We start from the raw sequence: 23,308 nt of genomic DNA, 5'->3' as shown, positions 1-23,308 counted from the left end.
AAATCAGAACCATGCCTGATCACTGGAAACACTTAATAAATGTTATATATCATTCTACTAATTCAACAAGTACCATCATTATTGACCCAGGCACTACGCTAAGTACTCAGCATGCAAAAATACAAAAAAACCGCACTCTAGCTTGAAGGAGTGCAGTTAGTTACATACACTATGGAAGTCTCATAGCAGAAGCTAAGATAATATAAAGATTTGGATCTACTGTAAGAGCCAGCAGATGGATGAAGTGAGGAAGGTTCTAAATACCTAGTAGCTATCAATTGCTGGAGATGCTACGACACTTGACAACCTCTCAGGGTTTTGAGCTCCGAAAGAAGGGGACACTAGTAGCAGTAATAATGCCAAACTCACGCTCCCAGGCTTTAAATTATCTGTGTAATGCCATCCTATGTATACCAGATGCCAGGGTGAACCAACCTTCCTGACCCCTTCAGGTCAGAGGAAACGCTGGAGTGCTACCATTCTGAGTTTGTCTCTATGCCAAACCTCCGGGTCACATAGTCTCTCTGCACAGCTTCCCAGTAAATCTCCACCAAGTTACCTAGCTGGGAGTTGATGGGCACTATAGCTTGGAACCTAGCGACTGGCTCAGAGGATCTACCCTGGGAGGCTCTACTATCAGGATGACTGATCAGCCACTGGTAGAGTCTAAGGGTTGAGAAACTTGGAAGATAAAGAGAACAAACACTGAAGGCAGTTTGAACAAATGCAGCATTTTCACCCAGACTTCTTTAATGGAACTCAAAGGTGCTTAAGCAACATAGGAGAAGTATTAGCTCATGTGATGAAAAGGGCCGGAGAGTTATCTTAGTGAAAGTGACCATGGAAAGTCTCTTTGAGAACTGACATTTGAACAGACACCAGAAGAAGTTCAGGGCAAGCCACTGGCCATCTGGAGGAAGAGCAGTCTAGGTGAGGGGACAGCAGGCGTGAAGCTTCAGAGCAGGGAAGTGGGGAGCAGTGAGTAAAAGAGAAAATGGAAACAGACGAGATCAGGTCAGTGACGAGACCAGAGCAGCTCTGACCTCATACCTCTGTGATGAGGAGTGTGGGGACCCTCTGATTAGACAAACTTCAGCCTTGTTCTCACACCTGGGGTGTGCCCCATCCAAGCCTTGTGGACTGGGGATCAAGAAGGGACAGATCTCCATGGAAAACCAGGAAGTAGAATAGTGGATGCTGTACAGAAAGGGGAAAAAATGGACAGGATCTATTACCAGAGAACCACAGAAATCCAAAAGCTCACTTCATTTGGAACAAGCTCCACTTCACCAGTCACATTACATTAAATGTCCATTAGCAGGTGAATGGATAAATAAACTATGGTACTTCCATACCATGGAACACCACTCAGCAGGACAGCACCATGAACCTTTCTGCTTCCCATTCTTTTGAAATACTGGAAGAAGGTACATTTTCTGTTTCACTTTATATTCATTTCTTTTCAAACATATTAAGCTTTTATATCAGCCTGACCTTGACAAAATATGTTTCTTTTTCATGGACAAATGGATTGTTAAAAATACTATAACAAGTCTGCAACTCACTTTGAAACGCACCAGAAATAAGACGTATTAATGGATGGCTAGAAGGATAGAGAGATGGACAGATAAGTGATAAAATGAGGATACTTAATATCAATGGCAGATATGAATGGGGGGTGTATGGGTGTTTGTGTGGCAAAATTGTTTCAATTGTGTTGCATGTTTGGATATTTTCATAATAAAATGTTGTGAGTAGGGAACACTATCAGCACAAACCTGAAAAATAGCATTGGTAGAAGCAATATTTTTCTAAGTATTTCTTTCAAAATCAATAGGATAAACTTGCCCATAACCTAAGTTTTCTAAAATCATTTCTCTTTGAGTACTGTCACGTTTCTTTGTCCTTTGTCATCCTGAAAAGTGAGATAACCACTATGACTCATCACCTTTGGAGAAATCTTTTCTCCAAGAAATAACTCTCCAGCATCTTTAAATAAATGTATGTAAAATTCATAATTAGTTACTCAATAAATATTTACTCTTTAAAGTCACAAGAAAATTAGGGTCTGATGATTAAACCTCCTATGACTTTCCACCCTGTAATTAACAGGAGTGAGCGGTACCATTAGTAGTTTCAATTCTACCCACTAGAGTGCATCCTGTAACTCACTCACAAAGAATAGTGCTGTTGTCTAATATTTTAAAAGGCTATTAATTAAAGAAAACTTATTTAAGTTACTCGAGTTTCTAATATTGTTGTAGGTAAAATATTCTGATCAGATCTCTGGCATATCAGAAAAATTTCTGATCGTTCACTCATTCCATGAACTTCCTGGGTGTCTGCACTACAGGAGGCACTATCCTGGGTGAACTAAACACACACAGTCCTTCTCCTCACTGGGCTAAAGTTCTAGTGGGAAAGCAAATGAGAGCCAGATGCCTTAAAAGGTAATTTTAAATACTGATGAGTTCTATGAAGAAAAGGTATAAACAAGACAACATGAGAGAAAATGATAGCGTCACAGTGGTCGTGGTGGGAGGTGTTAGGGGAGTGAAGGGGGTATTTGGGGTAGGGTGAAAGGGGTTCTACCTTAGGCAAGAGGGCCAAGGAATGAAATTTTCCCCAAAGAGAAGAATCCAAGAGGAACCCTGAATATCAAGGAGAGACCAGATTTTTTGGTGAAGAAGATTCCACTCAGAGAGAACACTGCATGCAAGGGCACTCTAGAAGAGAGAATAGGTTGGCACGTTCATGGAGCTTGAGGGAGGTCCCGGAAGGAACTCAGCAGAAGAGGGGCTGGGAGAGACAGGCGTGGCCAGGACCATTCAATGGCCTTGCCAGTGAATTCTGATTTCATTGTAAATAAAGTCAGAAATCACAGAGGATGATAAGTTCTCTGCAATAATGAACCGAACTTCCAGGATTAATACTGGTTGCTTTGATGTATACATTCTATAGACTGCAAAATAATCCCAGGGTTAGAGAAAATAACCTGGCTACTGGGATGCTGGAATGTCTGTGGTGATGCTGCTAATAGCTGCTGTGGCTACACAATGATAACTAGAAAAGACAATTAATGGGCTTTGGTGTGTGTTCAGAATTGGGACACATGTTTTACAGGCCGTTCCTTCCTCAAGCCCCATGAGCCAGGGCAGTCACTGCTCTCTTCTTACAGCAGATGATCCGGAAGCTCAGAGACAGAAATGACCTTCCCTAAGTCACAAAGCGATCAAGAGGCAGAGTCAGGACTTGAACCTGGATCCAGGAGGTCCCACAGACCATTTTCTTCACCAATGAATCAAGTGGCCCATAAGCGACAAGCCCTTTGGACGGCATGCTGGGGAATGCCAGAAAGACAGTATCTGTAAGCGACTGATTGCTGAAGACAGGTGTCATTCTCTGGCTCATCTTCTCCTAGCCCATCCTCACCCAAATAGATACACACACACACACACACACACACAGGGAGGGGAGATGAAGAGAAGCTACAAAAAGAGAAAAACACAGCTGAAAGTTGTTTTCAAGTCAAGTGTATCTATCACCTTTTCCTGTGGCAACAGCAACATGCTCACAACCTGCCTGGTTCAGAAAAGAAAAAGAGCACACATGTGGCAGTGGGTTAGAGTTCATATTTTCCTTTGTGGCCCACGGTAAACAAGTTATGGTGTTTTATTCCTGTGCACCCATCACCCAAGCCATAGGAGAAAAACATTGTTCCCAAATGTTTTCTTACTGCAGCGCCTTTGTGCACCAGTGATTGCTGTAATTTAACCTCCATAATAAAACAGAATCATCACTGGATGACAATTTATAGCACAGTTTCAGAACTGTTTACTTCTTCTACAGTGCTCCATAGTGATTAAGATTTACTGGTGTTGTATGTCCTCGGGGAGCACTCACACAGCCCTGCCAACAGCCATCGAGCCAGACAAGTGAGGCGCTCACTTAAGGCACCCAAACGTTTTGGATGCAAGTGGCAGCCTGTGTCTTAATAACCAAAAAGGGGTGTCCATGGCTTGATCTACCCCTGTGGACAATGAAATGACCTATAAAGCATTCCAGGTGACTCAGCCGCCTCCCGTGGAGTTGTGCATCTTTCTGATAAATCACTTTGAAGACATATACATGGAATGCCAATGTTATATAACCACCTATTGGAAGAAAGGAGGGTGAAGATGCTGTTTGAAATGAGGCTATTTGACTGGCTGGCTTATTAATGGGGAGGAGGAGGGAATGGCATCGGGGCAATGCAGTGAAAGACACAAGGAAATAAAGGAAGTGAAAAGACATGGAACTTTAGGGGCATGAAATCAAGTATCAGGAGTGGCAAAGGGGTGGCATCAATAAATCCCCCTCCACTGGAAAAGGACCAGTCTAGTCTTCTCAATAGGGCCTACAACTACTGTGGGACAACTCAGTTTTCCACTAATGCAGAGACAGCAGAACTTAAGCAATGCAGGTATTAATAAGGGTGTTAAAAGTGCATCCATTTTAAAGGAATTCTAAGACAAAGAAGGCTGTGCAGCAATGTCACTGATGGATCTGGACTCTGGAGTTGGACATGTTGGACCTGCATCTGCTCTGCCAAGCTTTCCCTCTGTGACGTTGGACCTGCTCAGTTTCCTCATCTGTCAAAAGGAGGTAATAATACCACCTCCCTCATGAGGTTGTTGAGAAAATGGAATGCAAAGATGTGTCTTAGGCACAAGGTGGGAAGCCAGGTACAAGGAAAGCAGTTAAGAAAAGTTCACTGTAAATGTTATCTTTCCACCTTTGCACTACTGCTCCAACCTCAGACATCAGCATACCACCATCACCATTTGCCGTATCTGCCTACTACTGTGTGTGCGGATTTCTGTCTGTCTGTCTGTCTGTCTATCTATGTCTCGTTCTATGTCTGTGTGTATACAGAAACTTGAGCTATTCATACTCTTAGCACATCATCATCACTGGTCCATGCAAGGCCCCATCTTGAGTTATATCTTCTCCTTCAGCCCTGACCTCTACTCTTATTCCCCTCCCCCACTTGCACCCACTCTAATGGATTCAATGGACTCCTTAATGGGGCATGTGTTTATAGAAAATGCATATGGGTGTTTTATATACTTTTAATTTATATAGATGCTACTGTACTATAAATCTTATGCTATTTCTTATGCATTGTTTCACTCAAGATCAGTGTGGGTTGCTATGTGATCACTGCTTTTACAACCACATCCAGCACATTTGAACTGTCCCTTTCCCTAATGATGGGTTCTAGGGAGTCTCTAGCTGCCTTCAAAAACCAGGCTGCAACTGGCCTTCTCACCTCACCTTTACTTAATATGTTTCTTTGAATCAACGTACATAACATATAACTTCCGCTTTAAAAGGAAGTTATATTTGTTATAATGTAAATTTCATGTAACTATTAAAATTATTAGACAGCTATGAGCGTGTGACCCCTGGGCTCCCACAGGTACATCACTCCATTAAGGACCGGCCTGATGCTCATTCACACTAGACACCATCCTGCATTCCACTTATAGGCTGGGGCCAATGAGCTCTGGCTGCCAATCTAGTTTTCCTCTCTAAACATTCTGTTTAACCTGCAGCTTCTCCCTCTCTCAAACAAGCAAGAGCAATGAGAGGACCAAGCAGAGCCTTGAAGCCCCTCCCTCTGTGCCCAAGGAAGACACTGCAATGCAGAGCCTGTTTCACCTTCACTTTCCTCTCCTTGTCCGTCTCAGGGACCCTGCCCAGCTGAGGAAGTCAGGCTGTGCAGAGCAGGAGGGCGTCCATGCGCAAGAAGACTATACAGATGGGAGCTCTCCATAACCCACTGGGGCCGCCCTGCAGACTAGTCTCCTGGGATTCTGAGGAGGCAGAGTTTCTTCTAGGTTACCTCCCTGAGATAGTAGTGTTGGAAGCATTGGAACCAGAAAAACTCCATCGTTTTTTTTTTTTTTTGAGACGGAGTCTTCCTCTGTCGCCAGGCTATGTAGTACAGTGGCGCGATCTCAGCTCACTGCAAACTCCACCTCCCAGGTTCAAGCGATTCCCCTGCCTCAGCCTCCTGAGTAGCTGTGACTACAAACATGCACCACCACAGCTGGTTAATTTTTTGTTATTTTAGTAGAGACAGGGTTTCACCATTCTGGCCAGGATGGTCTAGATCTCCTGACCTCATGATCCGCCCGCCTCAGCCTCCCAAAAGTGCTGGGATTACAGGCATGAGCCACTGCGCCTGGCCGCAACTCCATCTTAAATAGGGGCTGGGTAAAATAAGGCTGAGACCTACTGGGCTGCATTTCTAGACAGTCAGGCATTCTAAGTCACAGGATGAGACAGGAGGTCGGCACAAGATACAGGTCATAAAGACCTTGCTGATAAAACAGGTGGCAGTAAAGAAGCTGGCCAAAACCCACCAAAACCAAAACGGCAACGAGAGTGACCTCTGGTCGTCTTCACTGCTACAATCCCACCAGCACCATGACAGTTTACAAATGCCATGGCAATGTCAGGAAGTTACCCTATATGGTCTAAAAAGGGAAGGCATGAATAATCCACCTCTTGTTTAGCATATCATCAAGAAATAACAAAAAAATGAGCAACCAGCAGCCCTTGGAGCTGCTCTGCCTATGGAGTAGCCATTCTTTATTCCTTTACTTTCTTAATAAACTTGCTTTCACTTTACTTTATGGACTCGCCCTGAATTCTTTCTTGAGCAAGATCTAAGAACCCTCTCTTGGGGTCTGGATTGGGACCCCTGTCCTGCAATAGTAGCATTTGCCATAGCTGAATTTTTAAAACCTCTTCAAATATTCCTATTAAGTGTTCTATCATATCCATACTTTCTGTATGATTATATTAATAATTAGACCAAGAATAATAGTAACTAGTCTTTAGGAAGTAGAACTATGTGCCAGGCACTGGGCTAAAACACTTTACATCAATGTTCTCATTTGACCCTCAAAAATAACTCCATTAAGTAGGTATTCTAACCCTCATCTTAGAGTTAAGGTTCCCAAAGCTTAGGGAGTTTAAGTAAATCGGGCAAGATTATTCAGCTATTAAATGACTAGGACAGGATCTGAGCTGAGTGAGTTTGGTGCCCAAACCAGAGCCTGCTTCTGCTATGCTGGTTGTAAAAGGTACTATTTACATATACAAATAAAAATAAATGACCATTTACAAAGTGTTCGCCATGTAACCCATGGGCTCATGCCAGACCCATGTTTGCTCATTTGATCCTCATGTTAGTTTTGAGGTCACTTGTGTGATTGCTTCCATCTCAAGGAGGGAGCGTGTGACCTGGGCTCAGAGCTAGTCTGAGGGAACCAGCCTCAAATCCATTCTTGCCATATCCAGAGAGTCACAATCCCTGCCACATGAGAACACGTCCATTTTACAGACAAGAAAACTGAGACTCAGGGAGGTTCAGGTCTCACTGTCAGTGGATAATGGCTAACCTCAGGTCTCACTGTCAGTGGATAATGGCTAACCTCAGGTCTCACTAGCTCCAAAGCCCAGTTCACTCCCTTCCAAAGTGAACCTGTTTCCCAAGAGATGACTGAACATCTAAGTGCATCAAAGTCTGCATAAAAAATAGCCTGTAATCCCAGCACTTTGAGAGGCCAAGGTGGGTGGATCACTTGAGGTCAGGAGTCAAGACCAGCCTGGCCAACATGGTGAAACCCCGTCTCTACTGAAAATACAAAAATTAGCTGAGCGTGGTGGCAAGCGCCTGTAATCCCAGCTACTTAGGAGGCTGAGGCATGAGAATTGCTTGAACCCGGGAGGCGGAGGTTGCAGTGAGCCGAGATCACACTACTGCACTCCAGCTAGCAGAGTGAGACTCTGTCTCAAAAAAAAATTAAATTAAATTAAAAAGTCTACACATAAAACAAATGACAGGGGCAAAGTCCCTGCACTTCCATTTCTACATGAGGAAGTAATTCCCAAGGCTGACCTTCTTAAATTGCTGGGGCCAATGAAGCAGGTTAAGGGAGCGTGCTTGGAGAACCACAGCCATTGCTGAAAGTGAGCAAATTATGCATTGTCTCCTTATAACTGCCTCAGAGAGGTGAGACCCAATGGGACACAAGCTCGGAGAACTAACAGGTGACGTTCCCCCTTGGGCTGGCTCCTACGAGGTTCCCTCCACCCATGAATTGTCCAAATGTTGGGGGAGACTCCCTAAACAGGACAATCCTGAACTGGTCCATCTGCTAAATGTAGCTGAAAATTAAAAAGCAGGCTCTTTGCTTCCCTTAAACACAGGCTTCTCGGGCTTTCTCCCAGCACAATAGAGGCGGCTGCACTTCCCAGCTCCCTCCTCCTGAGTGCTGCCCGGGGGGCTTCACTCTCGGTGGGCTGTACAAAAGATTTGTGCTCTCCAGTCTCCAGAGCGCATTCGGCTGGAAGAGAGGAACAGGCAACAAAGGAGCCATCTCAGGGCACCACAGCCTCTGATCACTGAGAAGGCGACATACTTTCTAAGGGTGGGCAGGTGCATATAAATCAATACCCAGAGAAAAGTGGGGAACATGGCAGCTTTTCCCTAGACACAAAGGGAAAGGGAGGCGGCCAATGAGCAGTGCAGACACAGAAATGCAAACCCTGCCGCAACTTCCTGTATTCTTAAAATGACACCCGAACTCTTCCAGTGAACGCCTAGCACCCACCAAGCCAGGTGTGTGAAGCGCTGGGAGAAAATTGGGGAGCAGAGTAAAATGGACCAACCACTGGCCTGGGAGGTGGTGAGGAAGACATTGAAATAAACACATGAATCGACCACCTCTATTCCACCACACCATGCCCCTCACAGCAGGAAAAAAAAACCCCTTGTCTTGCTCTCTCCTCTCCAAACCCTCTCTCCACTCTATCCTCTTCTCAATGCCTTCAACTGGTCCCACATTCTACTTCCTCTCCAGCTTCACATGTGCTGTTCCTTCTGGTTCTGCCACCTCCCAGGACCTGGTGTATGTTTGGCTTCACTCCCTGGGTTCCCTGGGTGGCACGGCCAGGACTCCCGATTTCAAAGCCTTCCTGTCTCCCCTAATAGCACATAAACTCCATGTGGGGAGGGAGCCCACTATAAATCTAGATCTTAACAGTAGCCAACCCAAAGACCCCAGGCTGATATAACTTAGAGCCCACAAAGCAGACAGGTGGTCAAGGAAAGATGGGGCAGGTGAGGTGAGCATGCTTCCCCACCCACACACAGGCCTTGGACGAATGAAGGTAGCTCAGGACAGGAAAAGAAGACACAAAAATTGCACCTCTACTCTCAAGCTTTTATTTTCTCCTCTTTGAAATGACAGGAATTCTCAAAGAAATAAGCACTTCATCTCACTCCCGACAGGCATTAGTTCAAAGCATCACTCCCCAATCCAATTCTCAGCTGTGGTTACCAGATAAATCAGAGAACCTGAACTTGATTTACACATCGGATGTGTTTCAAAGTGGCATATAAGTAAATACACATGCGTGCTCACGTGTCCTATACATATGTGAATTATATCTCAGTAAAGCTGCTTAAAAATTGCAAGGGTGGCTGGGTGCTATGTTTCAAGGTTGTGCCAATAATTAGATAACTGCTTTTTAAATGCTAACAACTCAGTTATTAAGACAAGTTGTACACATGACAAACATCAGAGAGGAGATGTGAGAATCTAATTTAAAATCATTGACTATGCAAACGTGAAATTTCAAAATATGTAAATGCACCACACTGTGATAAAAAGGAAGGATACATGGGGCTAATTTCTTCCTGTTAATTCTGCTAAAATAACCCCTTTATTGTCCCGTTCCTGCCATGGTGAGCTCTTTGTGTTGCTGTTGATGAAGGCTTAATGCTCTTTCTTTCTAGAACGAAGTTTAATGAATTATTTTTTCTATAAGGTGCCTGTGCAGAGAGATAAGTGCCACATATTCAAATGTAGCCACTTTGAGCATTTTTCATCCCCTTCTCCACGTGACCAATACTGTCTCAGTCCATGCTACAGGAAAGTTATGCTGGGGACCAGGGTGGATTGAGGGAGGGAGGGGATAGCTCTGATTTTCATTTGCCGATTCTATGAATGGGACCAGACTGGGAATTATTTACACGAATCAAACCTTTTTGAGATTGGGAGAAAACAGACAACAAAACAAATAGAACTTTTTATAGGTGAGGGCTGAACAAGAGCTAAACATCCTCAAATGTTAAAGGTGAAGAAAATCTCAGTCTCATTTGGTAGTTCAGGAACTTTAAAAAAGAAAGATTCCATGTCCCCTTATAATGCACATTCTTACCTTAAATCCTTTGAATGGTCTTTCCCCCGCACCCAGCCAAGAATTTTTTAAATCCAACTTCACAAGTATCACTTAAATGAGATAATATATGCAAAGCATAGCATAGTGTCTTGGCAAGCAAGAAGCACTCAGTAATGTGATGATCATGATGACAACAGAGATGATATCAATGATGAAAACAATGGCAATGAATCCAGCTGGCTTTCTGTGGGGGAATTATGGAAGCTATAAGTATGCTGCCTACTTCACATACACATAGACTCTGCTAACCCTAATCTGACTAATGCAGGGGTTGCAAACTCAATGTTCCTTGGGGCCAGAGTAGCAAATAAACGACTAGGGAGCTGCATGGAAATCAACCAATAGAGACATTCATGCTGATGCTGATTGCTTTTCTATGGACATGGAGGCCCAGGATGGCTACACTTCTCCATTTTCCAAGATTTAAATCTGGATATTTTAATATCACTACATATTTTTATATGTGATTTCATTTTTCCCCCTTAAAGCCAACACAGACCAAGTAAAAGGTATCTACAACCAGGATTGGCCTGGGGGACACAGCTTTACAATTCTGATGTGATTAATTATTTTTTATTTCCCCATCTCCAATGACGAAATTCCCATGAAAATGAATGCTCATGTGTCAACCACCAACCCCCACACTTCTGCCCATCCCCTCCATTTTAAACACATGTGTACTGAACATACTTTCCTAGAAAAAAAATCATCTCTACCAAATCTGGTCTCAGAGGCCAACCCTAATTCCCCCGTGTGGACCACAGCAAGCTGATGCACTATCCCCAGACCATGGCCACAGTGACTGCAATGACAGACTCCCAGCACATCAAGGGAATGGATCCACTGAGCCCTTTGAAGGGAAGTCCTCTTGGAGACAGGCTGCCAGGCTCAAAAGGCATCCTAACAGAGGCCACCCACTGGCTGGCCAAGAGGCTGCCTGCAGGGCTCCACTCCCCTATGAGTCTGACTGTGCTCCAGTCAGACTGGAGCTGCTTCCATCATCTCTGCGCAGCTGGTACCCATGTATTCATGGCTGGCTAAAAGTCATAAGAGTCCGAATCTTTGCCCAGCCTAGAGTTTTTACTAAGGCAACTCTTGCATTAGTCAAATCAGGGCCACAACCTGGGTTAGGGTTAGCAGTCTTCGAGTGTCTGCAGAAACACCTGCTTGAGGTAGGAAGACTCCTGCTCATTGGCTGGAGTGGGGCTGTCTATGAGCAACTCCAACCGTGACCCTGGATGAGGAGTCTGCTTTCTGACATCCATCACGGGCTTTGCAGAGGTACTAGAGAAGTTCCTCTCTATAAATCCCATCAAACACACTCACGAAATGCTCCAGAGTCACTGGGTGCAGTGAGGGGAGGCTCTCTAAGTATATTCCTAAGGATCTGATTTTCCTTCCCAAGTGACACACACACACACACACACACACACACACATATCAATTAAAAAGCACACAAGAACAAAAAATCCACATTTACCCCTGATAGTACAAAGCCTTGCATGTTCATCTATTCAGGCTGCCAGTAAGCCTGGGATGTGCAATAAATGATATCCCAGCTGATTTTTAACAAAGATTCTGATTACTCGTAAGGGCTGTCATCTCTCCACTGAATGCAGTGTAAATGAAATGCCAATGAATTCCTAACTATCTTTTCATTTTCCCCCTCATAACCTAATTTAGAAAATGTAAATAATCTCACTCTGTTTGCAGGACCAGCTGCTCCTCACCTCCATATGGGAAACTGAGTAAAGACCAAAAAAGTACAACCAATGCCACCAACACATCGCTAGTTAAACAGACTAAATATGCATTCAAAATATTTCTGAAACCCTTTAATTTGTTGCTGGTAATTTATAAAATTATAGACAGTGGTCTTTTATCATTATTATTATTATTATTATTATGGCTTTCTTCTGTCATTTGGATCTCTTGATGGTAACACATCAGTAATTCACCCATCATAATTTCCTCCCACCCACAAACCTTTTAAGATTGCTTTTGCCTGGCCTGAGTATAAATTAAGAGGCATTGTTTTCTACCTGGCCTAGTGTAGAACAACAACAACAACATAATACTCTGAAAAATCAGAACTGGGACAAACATCTTGGTGCCACATTGCTGTGTCAGGTTCATTTGCTTGGAGCCAACAGTGGAGGATTCTGGAAAGTCCATGAACCCCACAGTTGCTTTGCAGTTGAGCTCTAATACTTTCTTTTCCCCTTTATCAGGAGTTCTCTGGCCAAAGGGAAGGGGTGTAGCCCATACGATCCATATCACCCTCACTTTAAGTTATCCTGACCCCAAGACAAAGGCCTGTAAGTCAATCCACAAACATTTACTGAGCACTTAACTATAGTTTGAAGCACCGTAGTAGGCACTGGGGCCAGAGTAAAGGCAAGTTGGGACAAGAAAAGAAATAGTACAGTTAAACAAGGGGAAAGAGTATTACCAGGCAATGTATGAAAATAAAAAGTAAAAATGAAGAAGAAATGGCTAATACACATGTAAAAAGATGGTCAACTTAACTACACAGTACCTTTCAGAGAAGTCAATCAAAGTGACCCTGGTGGTCAGTCTGGGTGCTCAGACAATGAGCCATCTGGGAACAGGGCCCCTTCCCGGTGAGAGGGGCTGCACCAAGCTCAAATTCTCTTGCAACTACTGACTTTCTCTCACAGTAGTGGGGAGGCTGAAACACCCTGGGCACCACAGTCCCTAGGTACTGAGCCGCCGATGCTCCCAGCTGATTCCTCCAAACAGCTGGCACCCCAAAGTCAAGAAGCTTAGTGCTAGTTAGCCTGTCCCTCCTCCTCAGGACTGTTCCCATGATACACTCCAGAAAGGGAGGAGAAGGGGAGGGCCCCTCCAAGCATGTCCAGCAGAGTGCCTACACCCACATTCCTCTCTGTGGGAGGATGGGGATCAGAATCTGGGCCATCTCTCTGTTTTGGCAAGCCCATGCTCTGTGTGACATGGTGTAATTTCCTCAAACCCTGGTGCAGGACAGATGAGGAGCCAGAGGGACCCACTGTGCCAAACGGTGAGTAATTAAAGAAAATAACTTGAGGCCAGGCGTGGTGGCTCATGCCTGTAATCCCAGTACTTTGGGAGGCCGAGGTGGGCGGATCACCTGAGGTCAGGAGTTCGAGACCAGCCCGGCCAACATGGTGAAATCCCATCTCTACTAAAAATACAAAAATTAGCCGGGCGTGGTGGCGGACACCTGTAATCCCAGCTACTCAGGAGGCTGAGGCAGGAGAGTCGCTTGAACCCGGGAGGCGGAGGTGGCAGTGAGCCAAGATCGGGCCATTGCACTCCAGCCTGGGCAACAAGAGTGAAACTGCGTCTCAAAACCAAAAAAAACAAACAAATGAAACAAAACAAAAAACCATGAGATACTATAGTTGGCCAAAAGACTAATAGTAGTCAAATACTAGAGAGGATAATGCGGAAATAGTTCCCTTCCAACCACACAGGTGGGAACGTAGGCAGGCATAGCATTGTCTGTAGAACAATCTGGCAAGATACACCCAAAGCCTTAATTTCAATTCTAGGAATACATCCTAATAAATACATCAAATAAATGGACAAAAGTTTCTTTGCAAGAGAGTTTATCATATTATTGCTTATAACAGTGAAACACTACAGATGCCATCAATGTTCACTAAGAGAGAGCTGCTTGATTGGAACATCCAGAAAGCAGTCATGAAAAATAATAGAAATCTATATTAATTGACATGTCCACAACATGTAATCTTTTAAAAAGCTTGTTACAAGAAGGAATAATCCCATGTTTTAGAAGTTTATATACACCCACACTTATCTATATACTCATGCACAAACAGAAAAAAAAAACCTGTAAGGACAGAAACTAAGATGCTGAAAAACGAAAGGTATTGAGAGACATTAAGTACCATTTGATAATTACTTCTTCATGCTGTGATCTTTCCTTTCCCCTTTTTCATTTTCTGCACATTCTTTTTTCTTTCACGATGAATATGTATGACTTTTATAACCAGTAAAAACAAAAAGCATTAAAAAACACATGGGTGCTTCTACAGTAGACATAGAAAACACAAAACTAAGACTTCCATAAAGCTTTGCAAATGGAAAGCGTTTAGTCCAATTATTTGGGAAAGAGATAAATAACCATGAAGTTGAGGAGGGTTTGATGCAATGGTTCTACCCACAAAGAAGAATGCTTTCTACAGGCCAACATCCCCAGAATAAGCATGAAAGTTAAGATACAGTCCACCAAGTCAAGCCAACTTCAATGATGTGAGGCTGATGGAAAACTGAGAGCTTGAGGAGAGAAGACATGAAATTGCACATACAAGTCATCCAGTGGTTCCCCTTCCTTCCCTTTAGTGGTAAGCATATACCCCCAAGGGGGTGGACAAGTTGTTCCCTCTCAACGTGGGAGGGACAGCAGTCTTCTGGGCCTAGCTGTGAGGCTCAGGTTGGCTCAAACTGAAGTATGTTAGCGGAAACCCTGGGCCCATTTGGGGTGAAACCCACAAGGACCATGCAGTTCCATGTGGTTTTGTTCTCAGCCATTAACCAAAGATGGTTCACTGACCTCATCAAAACTGGTGAATACAGATTGTTGCTCTTTTTTTAAGATTCTTCTGGTTTGAGGTTTTTGCTCTAAATTTCCTTACATATATACGTACGATTTTGCAAGCAACCCAGTTTACCAAAAAAAGGGGACAAATAGACCACAAGATACATCAACATAAAAAATTAATAGTCTCCTCCCTCTATCTGTGACTCAAAACAGAAAACATTATTTTTTTCTGAAACAAATGTACTGCTCTTTCAAAGTACAAGCTTTGAAATTCTGAGATAAGATCAGAAATGAAAACAAGACAGAAAACAAAAATATTTTAGATCTATACAGCCATATATACCTCCACTGCCTGAGAACTTAAAGTGATCCTGGCACTGTTAGGCTATATTCAGTTCCTAAAACCTCCACAACTCATTTTGGACTTAACATGTAAAGAAAATAATCAGTTCTGTCTTAAGAACCTTTCCTTAACTTACAAATGGATAAACGGAATCAATTATTTCATTCCCAATGTAATCCTTTTGAAAGTATGCCTCAAACACAATTTTCACAATGTCTATAGATCAGATGAGTTTTTAAACCAGAAGTATTCATATAGTCCCTATAGATATTAATTCCTTATACAGCTTATATTTTGGGGATGGAGTATGCTTTACTTGGGTGCATCCTGCTTTTCATGCCTCACTGTATATATTCCCATAAAAACACTGATGTATGTTATAGTCATACATATGTAGACAGGCACCAGTCAAAAAACATTCCAAGAAAGTTGCTTTAATAGTACCCTCTAGCTTTTTGGAAGATTGGCGTAAATCTCTTCTGCAGAGAGAAAAATCCATTTTTCTGAGAAGGTAAATGTTTATTAAATGCAAATACTGATATTCGTTTCCTAGGAAAAATGTCTTGCTGCATGTGGAATTTCTCGATAAAAAGCTTTCAAGTCCCAGGTTTCTCCAGATAAACCCCTATCGGTGAACTGATGCGTGAATGCACTGAAATTGAATTACTGTACAACAGCAATTACTTTCCACAGTACAGCTATAATGGGAATCAGTTCCATAATGAACAGCAGGTAACTATAGGAAGGGGGGAAAACTTAATATAAAATCTAGTCTCCTTTAGCTCTTCCCAACAAGCAAAGGTATTTATTTTTAAGCAAAACACTCTTTTCAAGGGCCTGATTTATCATTTTATCAATATAAATCAAAAAATAAGTGAAACAACATTAAGTTTATTTACAGGTGTGAGTTTCAGGGTGCTTTCAAAATTTATTAAATATCTTACCCAAGGTTTGAAAACAATTGGCTCATCACTGAGTAGGTCTAGCTACAACTTGTGTTTTATATCTCTTCACATTCCCCAAAAGAGTTCATTCTTTTAGATACATCTAATTAATTGTAATGTTTTGCTTGAAATGCTACCACAACAGATACTATCCTATAATCCCCCCAGTGCTCCTTCCCGCTCTGAAACCTGTTAAAGTTTGTGGAGGTCTGAAGTCTGCATAGGCTGACATTTAGGGTCCTCTGAATCAGTGTCTGGCCCTGAAACCAGGAACACCTGAGAAGACCAGAGGAGGTTCTCAGCCCAGCTCAAATCAGTGTGATGAAGGCAGTGGCAGAGCTGTTCAGTGCAACCAAAGGCAAAATCCACTAGAAGGAATTCACCTTTAGAAAACCATCCTAGAGAATATTAGCATAAAATCATAAATTCACCAAAGTCTTTTTGTCATTTCCTGGTTTACCTGCTTTTCTCTTATGCTGCTCATCTCAGTTATATGTACCGCACCAAAATTACAGGATCATGACATCCCCTTGGCTGTGATGGAATTGGTCCTCAAAGTATATCCTTACAATCAGAGATGTCCGTGGTTACGCAGTTACTTCCTACAGATTCTCTTCCCACTGCACATTTGGCTGTGCCTGCTCAGAGTTCCCTGGAGCCCCAGATAATGCTTGCAGTTGATTGATAGTTTGTGCCACTCCCCCTGAAGGGCTGGATTTTAAAGACAAAGGAAAGGCTGGGGGCAGCCTGTCCATATAACCAAGGTCATGCAATATAACCCTTCTGCCTTCTCCCTCCCCTCAAATCAGGGTACATTTCTCAACATCAGCAACTCAGGAGAAAGGGGAGTGGTGTCAAATTTGCCTTCCATCAATATCAAAGATGAGCTCTGACTTGTGACACAGACAAGCATTTCCAGGTGTCACTTAGGAATGGTCTGATGGGAATCCACAGTTGGCAGAGGACTGGTGCATATCCTTTCCTCTATGTCCAACATGTGAAATATCTCCCTTGAAATGTTAATGAACTAAAAGCAAATGGACTCCATTTCTTGTCCATTCGTAGGGACTTAAAACTTGACAAACTGCTTAGCAATATTAATTGAGGGCTTGGTAGCATAAATATGTCTGAACAATGAAGGTGAGAGATGGTGCCTTGGGCACAACTGCTATACACAAAAGCAAGCAGGAGCATGGCCATATCAAATAACCTATAGCAAGCCTCTGCGCGGGTGTGAAAAAATTACTTAAACCACCAATGGCATTAAAAAGAACTAGAAAATATTAGTTAAGAAATGCTACCATAATGATGGCACCATTATGTTAATGGAAATTACTGAAGCTAAGGTTATTTATAATTTGCTAGCCTGAAAAAAAAGTTACATATAGTCCATTACCAATGAGATGACAGGGGTTATGTAATGGGCAGGCCACTTTAGGTTTCACATTTACTTCAGACATCTGACGGGGAGAAAATAGGACTTTCTGTGATAGGATAATTGCATAGTGGAGAGTAATTCAAATAGGAGATGAGGATGATAAAATCACTCTGATTCAACTAATCACTGGGAAAAGTGATGGAGGAAAATGATGAAATCAAGCCAGAAGAGACAGAGAAGAAGATCAACATTGTTTAACAGGCAGGAGATGACAGGCTACATTAAAGGACGAGGTTATTGTAGTACTCCATGTTTTTCCCCCAGCACTAACTGAACCTAGTTTCACAGACTAAAGGTGTTGTTATTGTAGCTTCCTAAATTGCTACTGCCAGACTCATAAATATTTTATGTACATCAGTGGAAATGTTAATAAATCAGGGTTGTTTGTGAACCAGGTTTCTCTTACACACGTCCCTGGAGTCACTACTGATTCACACTAGGAAAACACAAGGTAGGGCACCTGAACCTGGGACCCAACTCCAACTGCTGGGGGAGGGAGAGGGGGGCTTGGAAATGGAAGATTCCTAGGTGTGGCGCATCAGAGTGATAGGGCCAAACCTAAAATCTGTTCTGTTCCTGACCTACCAGAAAATAGCGGGGTGGGGGCCCAGCACGGTGGCTCACGCCTGTAATCCCAGCACTTTGGGAGGCCAAGGCAGGCAGATCACGAGGTCAGGAGATCGAGACCATCCTGGCTAACACAGTGAAACCCCGTCTCTACTAAAAATACAAAAAATTAGCCAGGCGTGGTGGCGGGTGCCTGTAGTCCCAGCTACTGGGGAGGCTGAGGCAGGAGAAAAGCATGAACCCAGGAGGCAGAGCTTGCAGTGAGCTGAGATCGCGTCACTGCACTCCAGCCTGGGCAACACAGCAAGACTCTGTCTTAAAAAAAAAAAAAAGAAAAGAGGAGAGGAGAGGAGAGGAGAGAAAAGAGGGGGTAGGGTCACTGCCCAGTGGGTGGCATGGGAAAGGACCCCACCTTGTCTCACAGTGGTGCATTCCAGTGCAAGGCTACAAATAATGACTCCACTGCAAACCCATGGGCAAATTTGGACCTGAGGTCTTTGCTCTTCAAATGTTCACAAATCTCACAGGCAAACAGCAACTTTTCCTAATGGAGAATCAAGGTATCATTAAAATAGGAAAAGAGTCACACTCACTGCTTCCCTGGCCTCCAAAGGGACATCTCATTCCAAATGGCATATGTGTCCTGAGTGTTAACAAGAGAGCCACATGGCTCACAGTGAGGACAAGGCCCATCTCTACCGTCCCCAGACTAAACCCCTACGTGACATACAAACTCTCTTTAAAGACGGGCGTGGGGAAATCCACATAACACTGGACCAATTAACCAAGATGTTACAGGCTCGAGCATCAAGCGTAATTACAGAAGGCCTGTGCATTTATTTTAAAATATATAGAATACACATTGCAAGGAATCTGGCTGCCTTTATTCTGGGAATATTTCAATTTAAACAGAGCAACTTATTTTTTTCTTCTCAAAGGAACTACACCCACCATACCAAATCATCTTTTTTTTTTTATCTTCACTAATTTAACGCAAAAAGGTTTTAAAATTAGGCAATACGAAGACGCTAAACCCAGTTCACGTTCCCTCCTGTCATCATCCAGGTGCTTCCTAAAGCTGCAAGACTACCTCCTATCAGATGTTCACAGACTAGAAGGCCCTTTAACCAGCTGTAACAGCAAACGTTTACTGAACATTTACTGTTTGCCAGACACTGAGCTAAATAAACACCTTACATAGATACAGAGGTACTGCAACCCCACCACCTAGGTGTAAAAATTAACTCTGCTGAGCCCTGCCCACGTGACCTGGGCAAATGACTTCACCCTGCCAAGCCTGTTTGATCATTTCTAAGACAACAATAATAACAGTGTCTCACTCCTAGTGTTGATGCAAGAATGAGATTGCATACATAAAGTGATTAGCACAGGGGCTGGTGCATCTGAACTCAATAAGTGTAAGCACGTATTTATTAAATCATTGACTTCTCCTAATGCCGCCAGGCTGGTAAGTGAGGAAAAAGAGATTCACAGGGGTTACTCAGCTTTGCTCACTGGTCTCCCACCTTGGGGCAGAACTGAGATTCGGGACAGTTCCACTACTTTCAGAGCCCATGTCTCACTGACCACGTGGGCCCACTGCCTCAAGGAGGTGAGGTCTAGGTTCTGGTGCTGGCTGGACCTCTGTGTCAAGGCAGCATGCTGCACGGCCCCCTCCCCCCGCCACTCCCAATGCTCCCCTAATTCCAGGCACCAGGGCTACTTTGTCAATTGTAGAAGCAGAACCTACAGATATTTATGTCCTTTTCTCCTCTAAAATTCTGTGATTCACAAAGAAATGCATGCTAAAATAATATGTCCCCCTCTCAAATTGACAATACTGTTACTAGTTTTTTTTTGTTTTTTTTTTTTGCAAGGATTTCAGAAAATAAGCACTTGCACACCACTGCCACTGGAGCAGCTGTGAATTGGCACAACCTTATCTGGACAGAAATGCTTTCATATGCATAAAGAACCTTGAAGATTGCTTCTGAGCCTCTTAACTGTCTTCTGTGTTCTGGAATTCACATTAAGGAAATACACTCCAGGATACTGAAAGCAAGGAGGCAGTAAAGAATGTGGACTCTGGGGTCATTATGACTGGGGCTCTCTCTCACTCCTCATGTGACCTCGGAGAAGCTACTCAACTTCTTCCTCTCAGTCTCCTCTCTTGTAAAATGGGGATAATACTAACATCCACCATGGAGGTGTTACAAGGATAATACAAGTGAGTACATATACGGTCCTTAAAGGAACAGTTTACCTGTAGTAGGTGCTTGGTTGGTTGATCCATTATAAATATATAAGAAGATTCACTGCAGCATTATTTATGTCAAAACTTGCAAGTGAGCGAGGTGTGGTGGTACATACCTGTAGCCCCAGCTACTCAGGAGACTGAGGTGGGAAGATCACTAGAGCCCAGGAGTTTGAGAACAGCCTGGGCAACACATATCTTAAAAACTTTTTTTTTTTTTTGAGCCAGAGTCTCACGCTGTCACCCAGGCTGTAGTGCAATGGTGCAATCTTGGCTCACTGCAACCTCCGCCTCCTGGGTTCAAGCAATTCTCCTTCCTCAGCCTCCCAAGTAGCTGGGATTACAGGCACCCACCAACACACCCGGCTAATTTTTATGTTTTTAGTAGAGACAGGGTTTCACCATGTTGGCCAGGCTGGTCACAAACTCCTGACCTCAGATGATCTGCCTGCCTCGGCCTCCCAAAGTGCTGGGATTACAGGCATGAGCCACCGCGCCCGGCCAATAAAAACTTTCAAATAACTCAGACATCCAAATATATAGGAACAGTTATATCAATTATGACACACTCATAGACTGAAATGTTATGCAACCATTTGAGAAAATCACAAAACACAGTGACACAAGAAAATGCTCAGACTAGAGCTTAGTTGAACCCTAGTGTACCTTTGAATGGTTTTTGGCCGTTACTGAATGCATCATACAGTTAAAGGCCCACGTTGAATGGCTGTACAATTAGTGGCAGCTCTGCTGAAGGCATACATTTACCAGAATAAAACTGGCACAGGAACCCTCTATGAAAAGGGCAGTTTGTGCCCCTAGTGACTGCTTTTCCTGGCTAACCAGACTGTAAAAATAAAAGTATTTACGTAACAGATGAGTGAGTCAACTTTTATCTTTGAGAGATTGGTTCATCAATGCCATCCCCTGAAGCTGCCTTTGTGTCTTCAGGCGATACAGGGCACAAAACAGAGGCACTTACCCTGACGGCCTCAGACTTCTTGTGAAACATCTCTTCCATGTTCTTTGCCAGCTTCTTTACCAGTTGGAGGCCATCGATTTCTTCTATGGCAACGTCTTTCTCATACTCTTTGTATTTCTGTAAGAAGAGAGGGCAACATTCAAGACACACGACACCGTAAAACACCACAGCTGTGATTTCAGACCACATCTACCCACAAGGAATAAATAAAGATAAAATTACACCATGACTGCTTCTGGTGAATTTGTGGATATTAAACTGTGTTTCAAAATTATTAAGCCAACTAGGGAGAAGCATGAAACTGACTCTGGCTCTCCTGGGAGACTTAACCAGCACCCAGGAAAGGAATATATCTTAACCCAATTAAACTATCATCTGTCTATTTATAAGAGACTGATTTCACCCACAGTTGACTCAAATTCTCAATAAAGACAATTTTTCATTTAAAAGCCATCACATACCCTGGTAGTTTATCTGTTTAAATGTGCAGTTCTCAAAGTGATCCCAAAACTCCTATGGGTCCCTGAGACCCTTTCAGGGTCCATGAAGTCCTCATTTTTCCAACAGCGTGTCTATGTGAAGCCAGATTTTCTTCAGCAACCAATCACAAGAGATTGAACACAGAAGCAGATATGGGAATCCACCTATTTCCTCTTAAATCAAATATTAAAGAGATTTGCAAAATGAAAAACAGCTACTCCTCTAATATTTTTATTCTGGAAAGTATTGTTATTTTCCATAAAATATATTATAATATATATGTTAACATGTAATGAGTTTTTTTATCCTTGTATTAATCACTTTTTGAATTTCTTGGTTTTAATTTCTAATATGGTAAATATCAATAGACACAAGTAACGCACATAAAGAGACGCTCTCAGGGAGTCCTCAGGACTCTGTAAGAGTGTAAAGGGTCCTGAGACCCAAAACACGGTTTAATTAAGATTTAATTTTGTTCCTAGTGGAAGGAAATATTGTTTATTAATAGGAACCTTCCAAATGAAGTTTATAACACTTTTAATGTCAACATGAATCCATCACATTTATTTGGTTATCAAACAGCTGGAAAATTAAAGATGCTGGGTAAGATATATTTACTCTTATTTGTGGGGAAACTCTGAATCAGTTTACTAATTCCTCACCCCAAGCTCTTACCCAGGGAAATCAAGGGGCTCCACATCTCATCTCAGCTCTAGAGACCTTAAGAGTTAGTTGTGAAAAGGAAAATGTATTACATTTTAATGGCAGAATAATTTTTGAGATATAAATCTACATTTTCTCTCCATTCATTCCTCCCATCCTATACCTTCAAAATGTAAATTGGGAGGCTCAGTTTCTCCTTGACTCGAGGAAGGGTGTGTGTGTGTGTGTGTGTGTGTGTGTGTGTGTGTCACAAAATGCTTCCCTTCCTTGTTCAAATGCTCAAATGTCCAAGTCTTTTGACGCAGTAATACTGGGTATCCTGAAATGAGATTACTGTTTGAGGACAAGGGGAGGAACTCTAAGGAAAGCAACGAGAGTAAAGAGAGAATTCCTCAGATCCTTAAACTAAAACAAAATCCTTAGAGCCTAGAGGTGAGGCTGGAGGCATCTGGCCATGTGTTCTAGGAGCAGCAAGATACCCCTCTCTTAGCCTGAGCAACATAGTGAGACCCAGTCTCTACAAATTTTTTTTGGTTTGTTTTTAATTAATCAGATATGGTGGCACATGTCTGCAGTCCCACTGCTTGGTGAGCTGAAGTGGAAGGATTGCTTGAGCCTGGGAGGTTGAGGCTGCAGTGAGCTATGATTATCCCACTGTACTCCAGCCTGGGTGACACAGTAAGGCCTTGTCTCAGGAAAAAAAAAAAAAAAAAAAAAAAAAAAGATACTCCTCTTACCCTTACAGGCAGGTAGGAACCTAGACAT

The 23,308-nt window shown here is 42.9% G+C and overlaps 1 protein-coding gene across 3 annotated transcripts in view; it reads right to left on the bottom strand.

Annotated features, from left to right (window-relative positions):
- CACNA2D3 (calcium voltage-gated channel auxiliary subunit alpha2delta 3) overlaps positions 1–23,308 on the bottom strand; it is a 951,279-nt gene that overhangs the window by 731,385 nt on the left and 196,586 nt on the right. For all 3 annotated transcript variants that reach the window (XR_004670571.3, XM_003818723.8, XM_034956678.3), the window contains exon 3: positions 21,401–21,517. Coding sequence is in view for 2 of the 3 variants with exons in the window: in XM_003818723.8 (XP_003818771.6) it covers positions 21,401–21,517 (117 nt within the window). In the remaining variant the exon portion in view is untranslated. The remainder of the gene's footprint in view (positions 1–21,400; positions 21,518–23,308) is intronic.

This window comes from Pan paniscus, chromosome 2, assembly GCF_029289425.2.
Source record: "Pan paniscus chromosome 2, NHGRI_mPanPan1-v2.0_pri, whole genome shotgun sequence".
NCBI lineage: Eukaryota > Metazoa > Chordata > Mammalia > Primates > Hominidae > Pan > Pan paniscus.
The sequence above is the reverse complement of the archived record's forward strand: the minus strand, read 5'-3'. Positions and strand labels throughout refer to the sequence as shown.